At 47.7% G+C, this 13,951-nt stretch overlaps 1 protein-coding gene across 1 annotated transcript in view; it reads left to right on the top strand.

The window, feature by feature from the left end:
• sema4gb (sema domain, immunoglobulin domain (Ig), transmembrane domain (TM) and short cytoplasmic domain, (semaphorin) 4Gb) overlaps positions 1–13,951 on the top strand; it is a 254,681-nt gene that overhangs the window by 143,655 nt on the left and 97,075 nt on the right. The window contains exon 3 of the mRNA XM_070876489.1: positions 8,998–9,146. Within this exon, the coding sequence (XP_070732590.1) occupies positions 8,998–9,146 (149 nt within the window). The remainder of the gene's footprint in view (positions 1–8,997; positions 9,147–13,951) is intronic.

The following is a 13,951-nucleotide window of genomic DNA, read 5'->3' on the forward strand; positions in this document are numbered from 1 at the left end:
GCAACCAGAAATCAAAGAGCATACTCACAGGTGCATACATTATACCATCCTTCTTTTCCTTTATCCCTATTGTGTTTATCTCGCTTCCCCTTAAATGCATCTATGCTATTCGCCTCAACGACTCCCTGTGGTAGCGAGTTCCACTCTCTGGGTAAAGAAGTTTCTCCTGAATTCTGCATTGGATTTATTAGTGACTATCTTATATTCATGGCCTCAAGTGGGGATCTTTAAAAGGATGTTTTCTATTGCTGATGAATAACCCATTAAACGCCATCACGTAATCAGGTATCAGGAACGGTCCATGGAGCGATGGAAAGCGCAAAGGCCATTGGCTGCGCTGCTTCTGATCCTCCAATGTGCTCTTTGTGGCTTATTCTAAATTAGAAAAGCAGGCTAGAACGGAATAAGTTATCAACGGCGAAAGCGGCACGCCAAATTTCCCATCACCGATCTCGCCACAGGAAAATCTGAAACATTGTAAAATAGGATAGAAATGCAACGGTGTTCCCAACAGAAAGGCAAAAGTTTATTCAAAGGTATCTTCAGTTTTTAGTGAGGGAAACCTTTTGTTTCATTTAGTCGAACTGCCTGGTTCAGTGGACAATATAGTTTGTTGAATTTATGTAAGACATATACGAAGTCAGCAGATGATGGAAGGAAGGGTTCTTGATCTCTGTTTCTGTTACTGTCAGCAGAGGAGTGTCCGCAGTGTGGCATTGTGGAAGCACAGTGCTCAAACCCCTTGGCCTTCTGCTCTCTCGCCACATCCTCAGGTCTTAATGTGGTGTCAGCCTTTGGCTCAGTGGGTAGCACTCTGCCCTCTGGGTCATGAAGGTTGTGAGTTCAAGTCCCTCCCTTGCGATTTGAGCACATAGAAAATAAGAGCAGTAGTAGGCCATTCGGCCCTTCGAGTCTGCACCACCATTCACTATGATTATGACTGATCCTCTATCTCAACACCATATTCCTGCTTTTTCCCCATACCCCTTGATGCCTTTTGTGTCGAGAAATCTATCTATCTCCCTCTTAAATATATTCAGTGACTTGGCCTCCACAGCCTTCTGTGGTAGAGAATTCCACAGGTTCACCATTCATAGAGGGGATGAAATTGCCCTGCGTCCCTGGGATATTAGCGCCCGGTGCAGAGGTCCCGCCCCCACCCCCGAATTGACTGTACCGCCCCCCGAAGGAAGCCGAGCGTGATCTCGCATGCTCCACTTCCTTTGGGGCCTGGTCCCAGGGCACTACTGGGGCAATGACGGAAGTGCTACGTGGATGCTCCGAGGATCGGCCACGCACCTCAGCGCCCTTGCCCTTCGATTAAAGGGGAGGGCCGCTGCGCACTCTGCGAGGCCTCTGATGGCCGCCACCAGGGCAGCATGCGGCCCGGACAGCAGCCCGGCACCCAAAATGGAGTGTCGGGCTGCACGGTGGTGGCCCGGAACACGCTAGGATCACCATCGTTGAGCCGACCCGAGAGTTGGCCGACAAAAAAAAGCCCCGAGAGCGGATGTGCGCCAGCTTCGTGACCCGGCAAACTAACTTTGACATCCGCTCACGCCAGCCCTCGCACCCGAGTGCAATTTCCCCTGCGCGGCGGCAAAGGGTGGTGAGGGGTCGCCACGCACGACGATGACATCATCGGCGGATTAATGGCGGCCCAGGGCGCTGCCGTGGCAGCATCTCCGCAAACTCCCAGAGGCGCTAATGGGGCGATAAAAAGAGGTAATTTCGACCCCATAATCTATTGCTGCACTATCAGAGGTGCCCCCTTTTGGATGAGACGTTAAACCGAGGCCCCGTCTGCCCTCTGAGGTGGGCGTAAAAGGTCCCATGGCACTATTTTGAAGACGAACAGGGGAGTTATCCCCGGTGTCCTGGGGCCAATCTTTATCCCTCAACCAACATAACGAAAAACAGATTATCTGGTCATTTATCACATTGCTATTTGTGGGAACTTGCTGTGCGCAAATTGACTGCCATGCTTCCTACATTACAACAGTGACTACTATAATAAGTGACTAGTTAAATCCACTTGGCATCTTGGTAGAAGACTGAGCTGAAAACTAGCCTCTTTGAACAAGGCGACAATGGATTTCACCATTCTGCATTGCCATGCTGCTGATCCTCACCATTGCAGATCGACTGCCCAGCAATCAGCCAATAATGGTTGAGTAGAGTTGTGGAACAGCAGCACTGAAATAGAAATAGCATGACAATTAGAAAGCCAAAATATACCAGTAGATGACCTGGAAACACAATGGGTTGGCTTACTACCCACGTGTCCCTCAACTGGGTTGAAATCCAATACGGATCATTGGAATGTAAATCTCCTCCCTCTATTGCCTGGCGGAATCCATATGAAATAAGCAGTCTCCACCTAGCTCGTGGTGGGTTTTATGTCCTGTCAGTGGCTCAGTTGGGAGAACCCTCACCACTGAATGAGAAGGTTGTGGGTTCAAGTACCACTCTAGAGACCTGAGCATGAAAATCGAGGCTGACACTTCAGTGCAGTGTTGAGGAAGTGCTACACTGTCGGAAGTGTCTTCTTTCAGATGAGAAGTTAAACTGAGGCCCCATCTACTCACTCAGGTGGACAAATAACCCATTCTTCTTCCTATTTTCGAAGAAGAGCAGGGGGGAGTTATCCCTGGTGTCCTGGCCATAATTTATCCCTCAATCAACAACACTAAAAAACAGATTATCTGGTCATTATCACGTTGCTGTTTGTGGGAGCTTGCTAGTGTGCAAATTAGCTGCCGCATTTCCCACATTACAACAGTGACTACACTTCAAAAAGTACTTCATTGGCTATAAAGCACTTTGGGACATCTGGTGGTCATGAAAGGCGCTGTATAAATGCAAGTCTTTCTTTCAAATTCGATAGTATATTGGCAATCTCATTCCGAAAGGCCGCATGTGGGAAATGAGAACAATGCTGAACAGGGGGTGGTTCTTCTGAAGATTGGGTTATGGTACCATGTAGAGACAGAGTAGAAGGATCTTGAGCCTGCATCCAACCTGTGCTATAATCAACCTGGGCGTGTTTGATGCTAACACTGGCTACTGAAAATGAGAGAGTGTCCCAATTTTCCATTTTATCAGCCTCCTTTAAGAAGCAGAAAATAGAAGCAAGACTTTTAACACAGTGGCCCACATTTTGCGGTTGGAGGCTTCCCGTGGGCGGATGCCTCCAAACCTAAAAAAATCTACGAACGTACCTGTTGGTCCGGGAGGTTCGGAGACTCGCAGTTCTCGGCCTGCACACGGAGGCCTGCATAGAGGCCCGCGTATCTCAGGAGTGCAGGCACTTTGCAAGCGTCCCTGGGATCACATGGGCCGGCCTAACCAATCAAAGTAGGGGGATCCCCATTCAGACTTATGGTGAGGTCCGTTTGTACGGAGCTGACATAAGTATGAATGGGAATACTCCCCAAAAACACACAAACACGTCAAATATATTTTTTAAAAACTCATTACCGATATAAAATTAATTAAAATACAATTTAGTGAAATATTTTACACAGAAATGTTTTTTTGAAATATGTTTTAACAGGGCTAAAAATAAACTTACCTTAATGGACAGGGTTTTTAAATATATAAATGAGTGATAACATTTTATTTCTCTATTTTTTGAAACTCTTGTGTTGGTAAAAGCAGAAACTTGCGCGGTTCCTACAGGCGTGTGCACACCTCGTGCATGCCTATAGGAACCGCAAATTCAGCCCCAGTATAGATTTTTTTTTATACAGCTGTAATCTCTGTGGGGAAATTAATTGTTAGCATGCAAATTATGTTTTAAGGCTGTACAGGTACTTGCTCTGATTGCTAACTAATGGAATGCATGGATTGTAAATAATAGGAAGAAGCAATTTACCGCAAACATTAAGCGTTCAGCACAGCCAATAAACATAGAAACATAGAAACATAGAAAATAGGTGCAGGAGTAGGCCATTCGGCCCTTCTAGCATGCACCGCCATTCAATAAGATCATGGCTGATCATTCCCTTTCCTGCTTTCTCTCCATACCCCTTGATCTCTTTAGCCATAAGGGCCATATCTAACTCCCTCTTGAATATATCCAATGAACTGGCATCAACAACTCTCTGAGGCAGGGAATTCCACAGGTTAACAACTCTCTGAGTGAAGAAGTTTCTCCTCATCTCAGTCCTAAATGGCCTACCTCTTATCCTAAGACTATGTCCCCTGGTTCTGGACTTCCCCAAAATCGGGAACATTCTTCCCGCATCTAGCCTGTCCAGTCCCGTCAGAATCTTATACATTTCTATGAGATCCCCTCTCATCCTCCTAAACTCCAATGAATAAAGGCCCAGTTGTTCCAGTCTCTCCTCATATGTCAGTCCACACATCCCTGGAATCAGTCTGGTGAACTTTTGCTGCACTCCCTCAATAGCAAGAACGTCCTTCCTCAGATTAGGAGACCAAAACTGAACATAATAATCCAGGTGAGGCCTCACCAAGGCCCTGTACAACTGCAGTAAGACCTCCCTGCTCCTATATTCAAATCCCCTAGCTATGAAGGCCAACATACCATTTGCCTTCTTCACCGCCTGCTCTACCTGCATGCCAACTTTCAATGACTGATGAACCATGACACCCAGGTCTCGTTGCACCTCCCCTTTTCCTAATCTGCCGCCATTCAGATAATATTCTGCCTTCGTGTTGTTGTCCCCAAAATTGATAACCTCACATTTATCCACATTATACTGCATCTGCCATGCATTTGCCCACTCACCTAACCTGTTCAAGTCACCCTGCAGCCTCTCAGCGTCCTCCTCACAGCTCACACTGTAATCTGAAAACTTGGCGATATTACACTCAATTCCTTCATCTAAATCGTTAATGTATATTGTAAAGAGCTGGGGTCCCAGCACTGAGCCCTGTGGCACTCCACTAGTCACTGCCTACCATTCTGAAAAGGACCCGTTTATCCTGACTCTCTGCTTCCTGTCTGCCAACCAGTTCTCTATCCGCATCAGTACATGACCCCCAGTACCATGTGCTTTGATTTTGCACACCAATCTCTTGTGCGGGACCTTGTCAAAAGCCTTTTGAAAGTCCAAATACACCATATCCACTGGTTATCCCTTGTCTACTCTGCTAGTTACATCCTCAAAAATTCCAGAAGATTCGTCAAGCATGATTTCCCTTTCATAAATCCATGCTGACTTGGACCGATCCTGTCACTGCTTTCCAAATGCGCTGCTATTTCATCCTTAATGATTGATTCCAACATTTTCCCCACTACTGATGTCAGGCTAACCGGTCTATAATTCCTGCTTTCTCTCTCCCTCCTTTTTTAAAAAGTGGTGTTACATTAGCTACCCTCCAGTCCATAGGAACTGATCCAGAGTTGATAGACTGTTGGAAAATGATCACCAATGCATCCACTATTTCTAGGGCCACTTCCTTAAGTACTCTGGGATGCAGATTATCAGGCTCCGGGGATTTATTTGGCCTTCAATCCCATCAATTTCCCTAACACAATTTCCCACTTTATAAGGATATCCTTCAATTCCTCCTTCTCACTAGACCCACTGTCCCCAAGTACATTCGGAAGGTTATTTGTGTCTTCCTTCGTGAAGACAGAACCAAAGTATTTGTTCAATTGGTCTGCCATTTCTTTGTTCCCCATTATAAATTCACCTGAATCTGACTGCAAGGGACCTACGTTTGTCTTCACTAATCTTTTTCTCTTCACATATTTATAGAAGCTTTTGCAGTCAGTTTTTATGTTCCCTGCAAGCTTCCTCTCGTACTCTATTTTCCCCCTCTTAATTAAACCCTTAGTCTTCCTCTGTTGAATTCTAAATTTCTCCCAGTCCTCAGGTTTGTTGCTTTTTCTGGCCAATTTAAATGCCTCTTCCTTGGTTTTAACACTATCCTTAATTTCCCTTGTTAGCCACGGTTGAGTCACCTTCCCCGTTTTATTTTTACGCCAGATAGGGATGGACAATTGCTGAAGTTCATCCATGTGATCTTTAAATGTTTGCCATTGCTTATCCACCGTCAACCCTTTAAGTATCCTTTGCCAGTCTATTCTAGCCAATTCACACCTCATACCATCGAAGTTACCTTTCCTTAAGTTCAGGACCCTAGTTTCCGAATTAACTGTGTCATTCTCCATCTTAATAAAGAATTCTACCAAATTATGGTCACTCTTCCCCAAGGGGCCTCGCACAACAACATTCCTAATTAGTCCCTTCTCATTACACATCACCCAGTCTAGGATGGCCAGCTCTCTCGTTGGTTCCTCGACATATTGGTCGAGAAAACCATCCCTAATACACTCCAGGAAATCCTCCTCCACCGTATTGCTACCAGTTTGGTTAGCCCAGTCAATATGTAGAGCCCAATCAATATGTAGAGTCACAATTTATGCGCTGGAATTGTGCAGCAAACCTGCCTCTGTGCAGCTGACCAGAGAAGGATCTATATGGACAGGAACAGTAATTCTCCGCACACTGAAGCTTACCAAGCGATTTGTGCAACTGGTTCAGCTTTACGACCTGATCTTTACTGGGAGGCTGTGTAGCATCTTCTTTTATCTCTGGGGCCTGAGTTTCCATCCAGCCCAAGCAACTGGAATCAAGGGGGGCAATCGCCCTCCCCCCCCTCCCCAATTGGGGCGTTAACCTTCCGGGGCCGGGATGTTTAGCGCCCGGCGCGGAGATCCCGCCCCCGTCACTGAATTGGGCTTTCTGCCCCTCAAAGGAAGCGGAGAGCACTAACTCCAACGCTCCACTTCCTTTGGGGGCGGGTCTGGGCCGCTGTTAGGGCCAACGTGCTTCGACGCCCCTCCCCTTCCATTAAAGGGGAGGGCCGCTGCGCACTCTATACGGCCTCTGATGGCCACCACAGGGCCACCAGGGCACCCAAGATGGAGCGCCAGGCTGCACAATGGCAGCTCGGACCACACTCGGGGCATGAGAGTTGGCCGACAAAAAAAGATGGCGGCCCGGGATGCTGGCACCCATCCCTTTAACCACCGCCTCGAGAGCAGCTCTGTCCGCAAGCTTTGCCACCTGCGGGGGCAATTTCCCCTGCATGGTGTTGAGGGGTCGGCGCGGGGCAGGTGAGGGGCCTCGATCACTCCTTGTGGCAAAGTCATCATCATCATAGGCAGTCCCTCGAAATGAGGATGACTTGTTTCCACACCAAAAAAGGATACGTTCCAGGTCCTGAGCTACATCCTTAAGGGTGGAAGATGCCTGTGCGTGGATCTTTTAAATTTGTGGTGGTCGTTGCACACCAGCCAGCGCACGGGCTTGACAGAGCCAGGTCTTGGTCCAGTGGCAAGGGTTAATCAAGACGACTGGAGACCAGCTCTGCTGCACGGACCAGGTGAGTAGGTGAACATTTTCCATTGCTAATATAAGGGAACGGGTATGGGAGAATACGAATGGGCTGGCCCATGCTGCCCTTGGGCCCCGGGCCCCGAACTCACACCTCTCCTGGGTCCCGATCACATCCCTGTACCGTCTCTCGCTGCTCCTTCGCCCCGACCTCACCACTCCCGCTGACAAAGTATCCCACCTTTGAACAACCCTCTGTGTAAAGGAATTTCACCTACCATCCCTCCTCACTCTCTCAGTGACTGTTTTAAGGTGATGGCCTCTTGACACTGACTCCTCGACCAGAGGAAATAGTCTTTCTCTGTTGACTGCCACTGCCTTAAGGGGTGTTATATTCTGGCCGAGTGAGGTGTTGGGCTGACCCCGACATCCTGTGCCTTCCTGATGAGCTGATCATAGGAAGGGCATTATTACCTTTGCCTTGATACGGTGGCAATAACGAGGATGGTTCCAAACATCAAGAATTTAAGTTCTGAGGAAAGGTGAGGTTGAGGAAGTTGGATATGTGGAGCATAAACACCAGCACTGACCTGTCAGGTCGAATGTCCTGTTTCTGGGCTATAAATTCTAAGTAACATTTCCTTTGGCGAAAGGGTTAAGGGATACGGTGAGAAGGAGATTGCTGCAGGTGATCTATCAAAGAGGCACAGGCTTTCTGTGATGCTAGATTTTTCCTGAAGATTCTCGTGTTCTCCCATACCTGTTCCCTTATATTAGCAATGGAAAATGTTCACCTGCGTATTACAGGAAGAATTTATAACAAAAGTAGGAAAGATATTCAGTTTCTCTGCATTACCATTCATCACCTTGCAATCGTGTGTTGGAAAAGTGCTTCCGATTGACAGCAAGAGGTCACTTGAAAATTTCAAAGCTGAAATTGATAGATTTTTGTTAGGCAAGGTAGTAAGGGTTATGGAACCAAGGCGGGACGATGGAGTTAAGATACACATCAGCCATGATCTATTTGAATGGGAGAACAGGCTCGAAGGGCTGAATGACCCAGTTCTGTACCTATTTGTTATGTACCTGGTTGTGATGCCTTTACTACTGCTTGGCTCTATGCTCAGTTAGTCACTGAATAAATTCTACGACCACTGCTATATCTTCTCCGCTGTGGCTCAGTGGGTAGCACACTCGCCTCTGAGTCAGAAGGTTGTGGGATCCAGGGACTTGAGCACATAAATCTAGACTGACACACTAGTGCAGTACTGAGGGAGCACTGCACTGTCGGAGCTGCTGTCTTTCGGATGAGACATTAAACCGAGGCCCCGTCTGCCCCTATTAGGTGGACGTAAAAGATCCCGCAGCACTATTTCGAAGAAGAGCAGGGGAGTTCTCCCTGGTGACCTGGCCAATATTAATCCCTCAATCAGCATCACTAAAAACAGATTATCTGGTCATTATCACATTGCTGTCTGGGGAGCTTGCTGTGCGCAAATTGGCTGCTGCGTTTCCCACATTGCAACAGTGACTACACTCCAAAAAGTACTTCATTAGCTGTAAAGCACTTTGAGATGTCTGGTGGTCGAGAAAGGCGCTATATAAATGTAAGTATAAATATAACTATAAACGTATATACATTGAAAATTAATCTTACAAACACAATTTTTGTCTCTTGTAGATTTACTTGATTACAAGCAATTCAGTCACACCGTGTACAACTACACCACGTTCTGGCTTGAGGAGGAACAGGGGGTCCTTTATGTCGGAGCAAGAGGGGCCATTTTTGCCTTAAATATGAGCGACATCGACGACAGCTCCATGAAAGTGGTAAGGATCGCAGATTGTAAAGCACAGCAGGAGGCCATTCAGCCCATCGCGCCAATGCCAGCTCTTTGAAAGAGCGATCCAATTAGTCCCACGACCCTGGCTCTTTCCCCATAGCCCGACACATTTTTTTTTCAACCTTTTCAACTCCCCTTTGGAAAAAGTTACTGTTGACTCTGCTTCCACCACCCTTTCAGGCAGCGCGTTACAGATCATAACAACTCGCTGCGTTAAAAATAAATTCTGCTCATCTCCCCTCTGGTTCGTTTAGCCTTTATGTTCCACACACTCACCTCTCTCGCTGCATCCCTCCAGATCGAACCTTAAACACTTGCTGAAAAATTTTCTTGGGGCAGTTTGTGTGCATCACACAGACAATCCACACAAACAGGGGCCGGAGAAGAAAATCATTTTTGAAAGCCTTTTTCTATTTGCGCCTTTACTTTTTCACGTATTTATCCAATTTCCCCTTTGAAAGTTACGACTGAATCTGCTTCCACCGCCCTTTCAGGCGGGGCATTCCACAGTAAGAGTCGGAGGTGTTGCGCCACGAGTGATATATATTGCAGGAATACCAATTACCGTTACTAGTTGACCTCTTGTACGGAGTGCAGAGCAAAATCTTCGAGTCTTGTACGGAGTGCAGAGCAAAATCTCTGAGTGAGGTGGGTTTAGAGGGCAGGGATAATTGGACCAGAGCGTGCAGATATCATTCCGTCTCCGTTTTAAAGCTGTACATTCTCTCCTTATATTTTCCATTATAAATTCCCAAGTCTCCATTTATAATAGAATGTCATATGTAAACATGTCACGCTGTTTGGCTCTGGTAGTGAACATGGTGCTACTTCACTCTAAGGAAGGAGCAGTGTGGCGCAGCAGGCTGAGTGGCCCCCGGCCTGCGAGCACCATCGGAGCAGGCCGGGGAGCGGAAGGAGCAGCGTGGTGGCATATCGCTCCAGGGAGCAGCACGTGCTGGAGCAGGAGAGCAGGAGAAGAGTGACATCATCAAGGTCCAGGTCGACGATTGGAGCATGGGCAGATACTGTAGGAGCGGCGAGATCGAGGCGACGGAGCGGCGAGAAATTAGAGGGACGTGATCGGGGCCCAGGGGAGGTGTGAGTTCGGGGTCAGAGGCCCAGGGGCAGCACGGGCCAGCCCACACCGCGATATGTGTGCGCACTAGGTCTGTGCAGCAGAGCTGGTCTCCAGTCATCTTGGTTAACCCTTGCCACTGGACCAAGACCTAACTCTGTTAAGACCATGTCGTGGCTGATGTGCAACGGTCACCACACGTTAAAAAAATCCACGCACAGGCATCTTCCACCCTTCAACATGTAGTGCGGGACTTAGAATTTTAGGTCCTTCATTGAAACATCTGTGAACTTTTTGACGTGGAAGCAAATAATCCTCAATTCGAGGGACTGCCTTTGATGATGACTTCACTCTAGACAGCTGGTAAATTTATACAGGGCATTTCACAGCTGGGGGAGTGTCTCTTAGTCTCAGAGAGACCATCAAGGCAACAATTACTTCAGCTGGAGTATGATATTCCACTTAACTTGATTCCCCTCTATAATTATATTATTAAAGAAAAACATTCTCTCCAGATTGTGGCTATTCTGAGGTAACATTCATGCATTAAGTGTCTTTTTGGTACAAAACATGTCCAGAAACACATTAAAGGCAATTAAGTTTATAAATGTTATACTCAAAACGATAATGAGCAATGATTGGCGTGCTGTTCCCACACTGGTTGCGGTGATTGGAGAAGCCACGACCAGACTGTACAGTTCTGGTTTCCTTACCTGAGGAAGGAAATACTTGCCTTAGAGGGAGTGCAACGAAGGTTTCACCAGACTGATTCCTGGGATGAGGGGATTGTCCGATGAGGAGAAATTGATGAGACTAAAAGCCTAGAATTCCCTAGAATTTAGAAGAATGTGAGGTGATCGAATTGAAACATAACATTTTTACGGGGCTTGACAGGGAGAATGTTTCCCCTGGCTGGGGAGTCTAGAACCAGGGGTCACAGTCTCAGAATAAGGGGTTGGCCATTTAGGACTGCGATGAGGAGAAATTTCTTCACTCAGAGGATTGTTATACTTTGGAATTCTCTACCCCAGAGGCTGTGGATGCTCAGTCAATAGATTTTTGGATTAAGGGAATTGAGGATAATGCAGGAACATTCATTCATGGGATGTGATCGTCACTGGCAAGGTCAGTATTTATTGCCCATCCCTAATTGCCCTTGAGAAGGTGGTCGTGAGTCAACCAAGTGTCTTGCCTTGCCACTAGGCCATTTCAGAGTCAACAATTGCTGTGGGTCTGGAGCCACATATAGACCAGACCGGGTAAGGGCAGCAAATTTCCTTCCCTAAAGGACATTAGTGAACCAGATGAGTTTTTCCAGTAGTTTCATGGTCATCACTAGCTTTTTTAATCCAGATTTATTTAATTAACTGAAATTAGATTCCTCAATGGCCGTGGTGGCATTTGAACTCACGACTCTGGATCATTAGTCCAGGCTGCTGGATGACAAGTCCAGTAACATAACCACCAAGTGAAGTTGAGGTCGAAGATCAGACATGATCTTATTGAATGGCGGAGTAGGCTCGAGGAGCCAAATGGCCTACTCCTGCTCCCAATTCTTATGTTCTTCAGGCTGGCCAACCAGCAATTTGCGGATAACGGACTGGTCGGAGGCCGTGGTCCGTAGGAAGTGGTGAGCAGTGACTGACCCAGGACTGGCCTGCTGATTACGGGTGGCAATGGCTTGCTGCCCCGTTGAACAAGGGAAAGTCTGAAACTGGGGCCCTAAACAATGGCGGGGCGGGGGGAGGGGGCGGGGGAGGCAGCTCAGTCAGAGGCTCTCGGGAGTGAGGATTAGTGCACCACCTGATCACAGGTGCCACTTGTCAAAGGACTTGTCGGGGGCGGGGGATGGGTTGGGAGGGGGGAAGTGCGAGTTCAGGGACCTTGAGGAACAGGCAGCGCTCAGAACCCAGACCGGCACTGCGAGCAGCTGACCAATCTCGGGCTGATCATAATCAAAGAGCTTAAGTGGGGGAAAGGGGGAAGAGATGAGAGCATGAGGAGAAGCCCACAACAGAGCTTGAAAGACCGTAATATTTAAGAAAGGATATACTTGCTTTGGACGCAGTTCAGAGAAGGTTCACAAGGTTGATTCCGAAGATGAGGGGGTTGACTTATGAGGAAAGGTTGAGTAGGTTGGGCCTCTACTCATTGGCGTTCAGAAGAATGAGAGGTGATCTTATCGAAACGTATAAGATTATGAGGGGGCTTGACAAGGTGGATGCAGAGAGGATGTTTCCACAGATAGGGGAGACTAGAACTAGAGGGCATAATCTTAGAATAAGGGGCCACCCATTTAAAACTGAGATGAGGGGGAATTTCTTCTCTCAGAGAGTTGTGGATCTGTGGAATTCGCTGCCTCAGAGAGCTGTGGAAGCTGGGTCATTGAATAAATTTAAGACAGAGATAGACAGTTTCTTAAACGATAAGGGAATAAGGGGTTATGGAGAGCGGGCAGGGAAGTGGACCTGAGTCCATGATCGGATCAGCCATGATTTTATTGAATGGCGGAGCAGGCTGGAGGGGCCGTATGGCTTACTCCTGCTCTTATTTCTTATGTTCTTATGTAAGAACGAGAAGATAAGCAGGACTTCTATGTAGAGCTACTACTCGGGCAAAACGGCAGGTTGCGGGGTGGGAGTGGGAGTGAGGGAAGGAGGAAATCTAGCCCATAGGGAAAGGTACTAGAGCTGAAAATCTGCAGGACACACTTCTTGGTGGTTGAGTCTGCCTCTGCTGGTCAGGAGGCGAGAACCCGAGGCCAGCGAGTTCAGATGCCACCTCCAGCGCATCTCTGGTGCCGCCAGCCATGCCAACAGAAACGCTCCCGTTTGCCCACCTTGCTAGGGGTTGTCCGCCCCCTGCCCAACCCCAGCGATGTTCCCCTCAACCTCCTGGGCAAAGGGCAAAAATGTAAATAACGTGTTAGCACCCTCTGGGGGCCTAAGCCATTAGCTTGGCTTGGCTTGGACCCTACTACTGGGGTGGGTGGGATACCTACATTCTAGCTGAGGCCAGTGCAGCTCCATTCACTTGATGGATTGGCCTCTGCAGGTACGCTGTGAATCTCTTCCGACCTTAGGAGCCAGAACTCCTTTTTCCCCCTGGCTCCGCCCCCAGTCAGCATTTATCTTGAAAATGGTGGACGGTGGTTCTGGAACCTTACAAAGCAACCAAGAATGTTCCGGAGATGGTGGAGTCCCAATGTGACCTCCAGTGACTCTTGACTCTGACCAGGTACTGAGCAGAGCTGAACCTGAGCCTACATCTGTCCCCACTCTGTTGATGTACAGACATCCAGTGCTGCCTCCACTACAACAAAAATACAATACTGCGGGTGCTGGAATCTGGAGTAAAAAACAGAAAATGCTGGAAATCTCAGGCAGCAGCTGTGGAGAGGGAGCAGAGTTAACATTTCGGGGTCGTCAGAACTGGAGAGTGTTCACAAAGAACAGAGTCTTAACAAGCACTGACAGGGGGAGGGGAAGAAAGAACAAAAGGGAAGGTCTGTGACAGGTTGGAAGGCAGGAAAGATTAGAGAGACAAAAGGGACGATGGTCCAAATTCAAATGGTAATGCCAGGAGTTAGAAAAACATTAGTCAAGATAGGGTGTGAATGGCGGGATAATGACCAACTGCCATTAGAGACAAGGAGAAAAAAAAGAAAGAAATGAGCTCTGAGGGTGGTGGGTGGGAGGAGTGGGGGGAATGGGGTG

Source organism: Pristiophorus japonicus, chromosome 3, assembly GCF_044704955.1.
Source record: "Pristiophorus japonicus isolate sPriJap1 chromosome 3, sPriJap1.hap1, whole genome shotgun sequence".
NCBI classification, from domain to species: Eukaryota; Metazoa; Chordata; class Chondrichthyes; family Pristiophoridae; genus Pristiophorus; species Pristiophorus japonicus.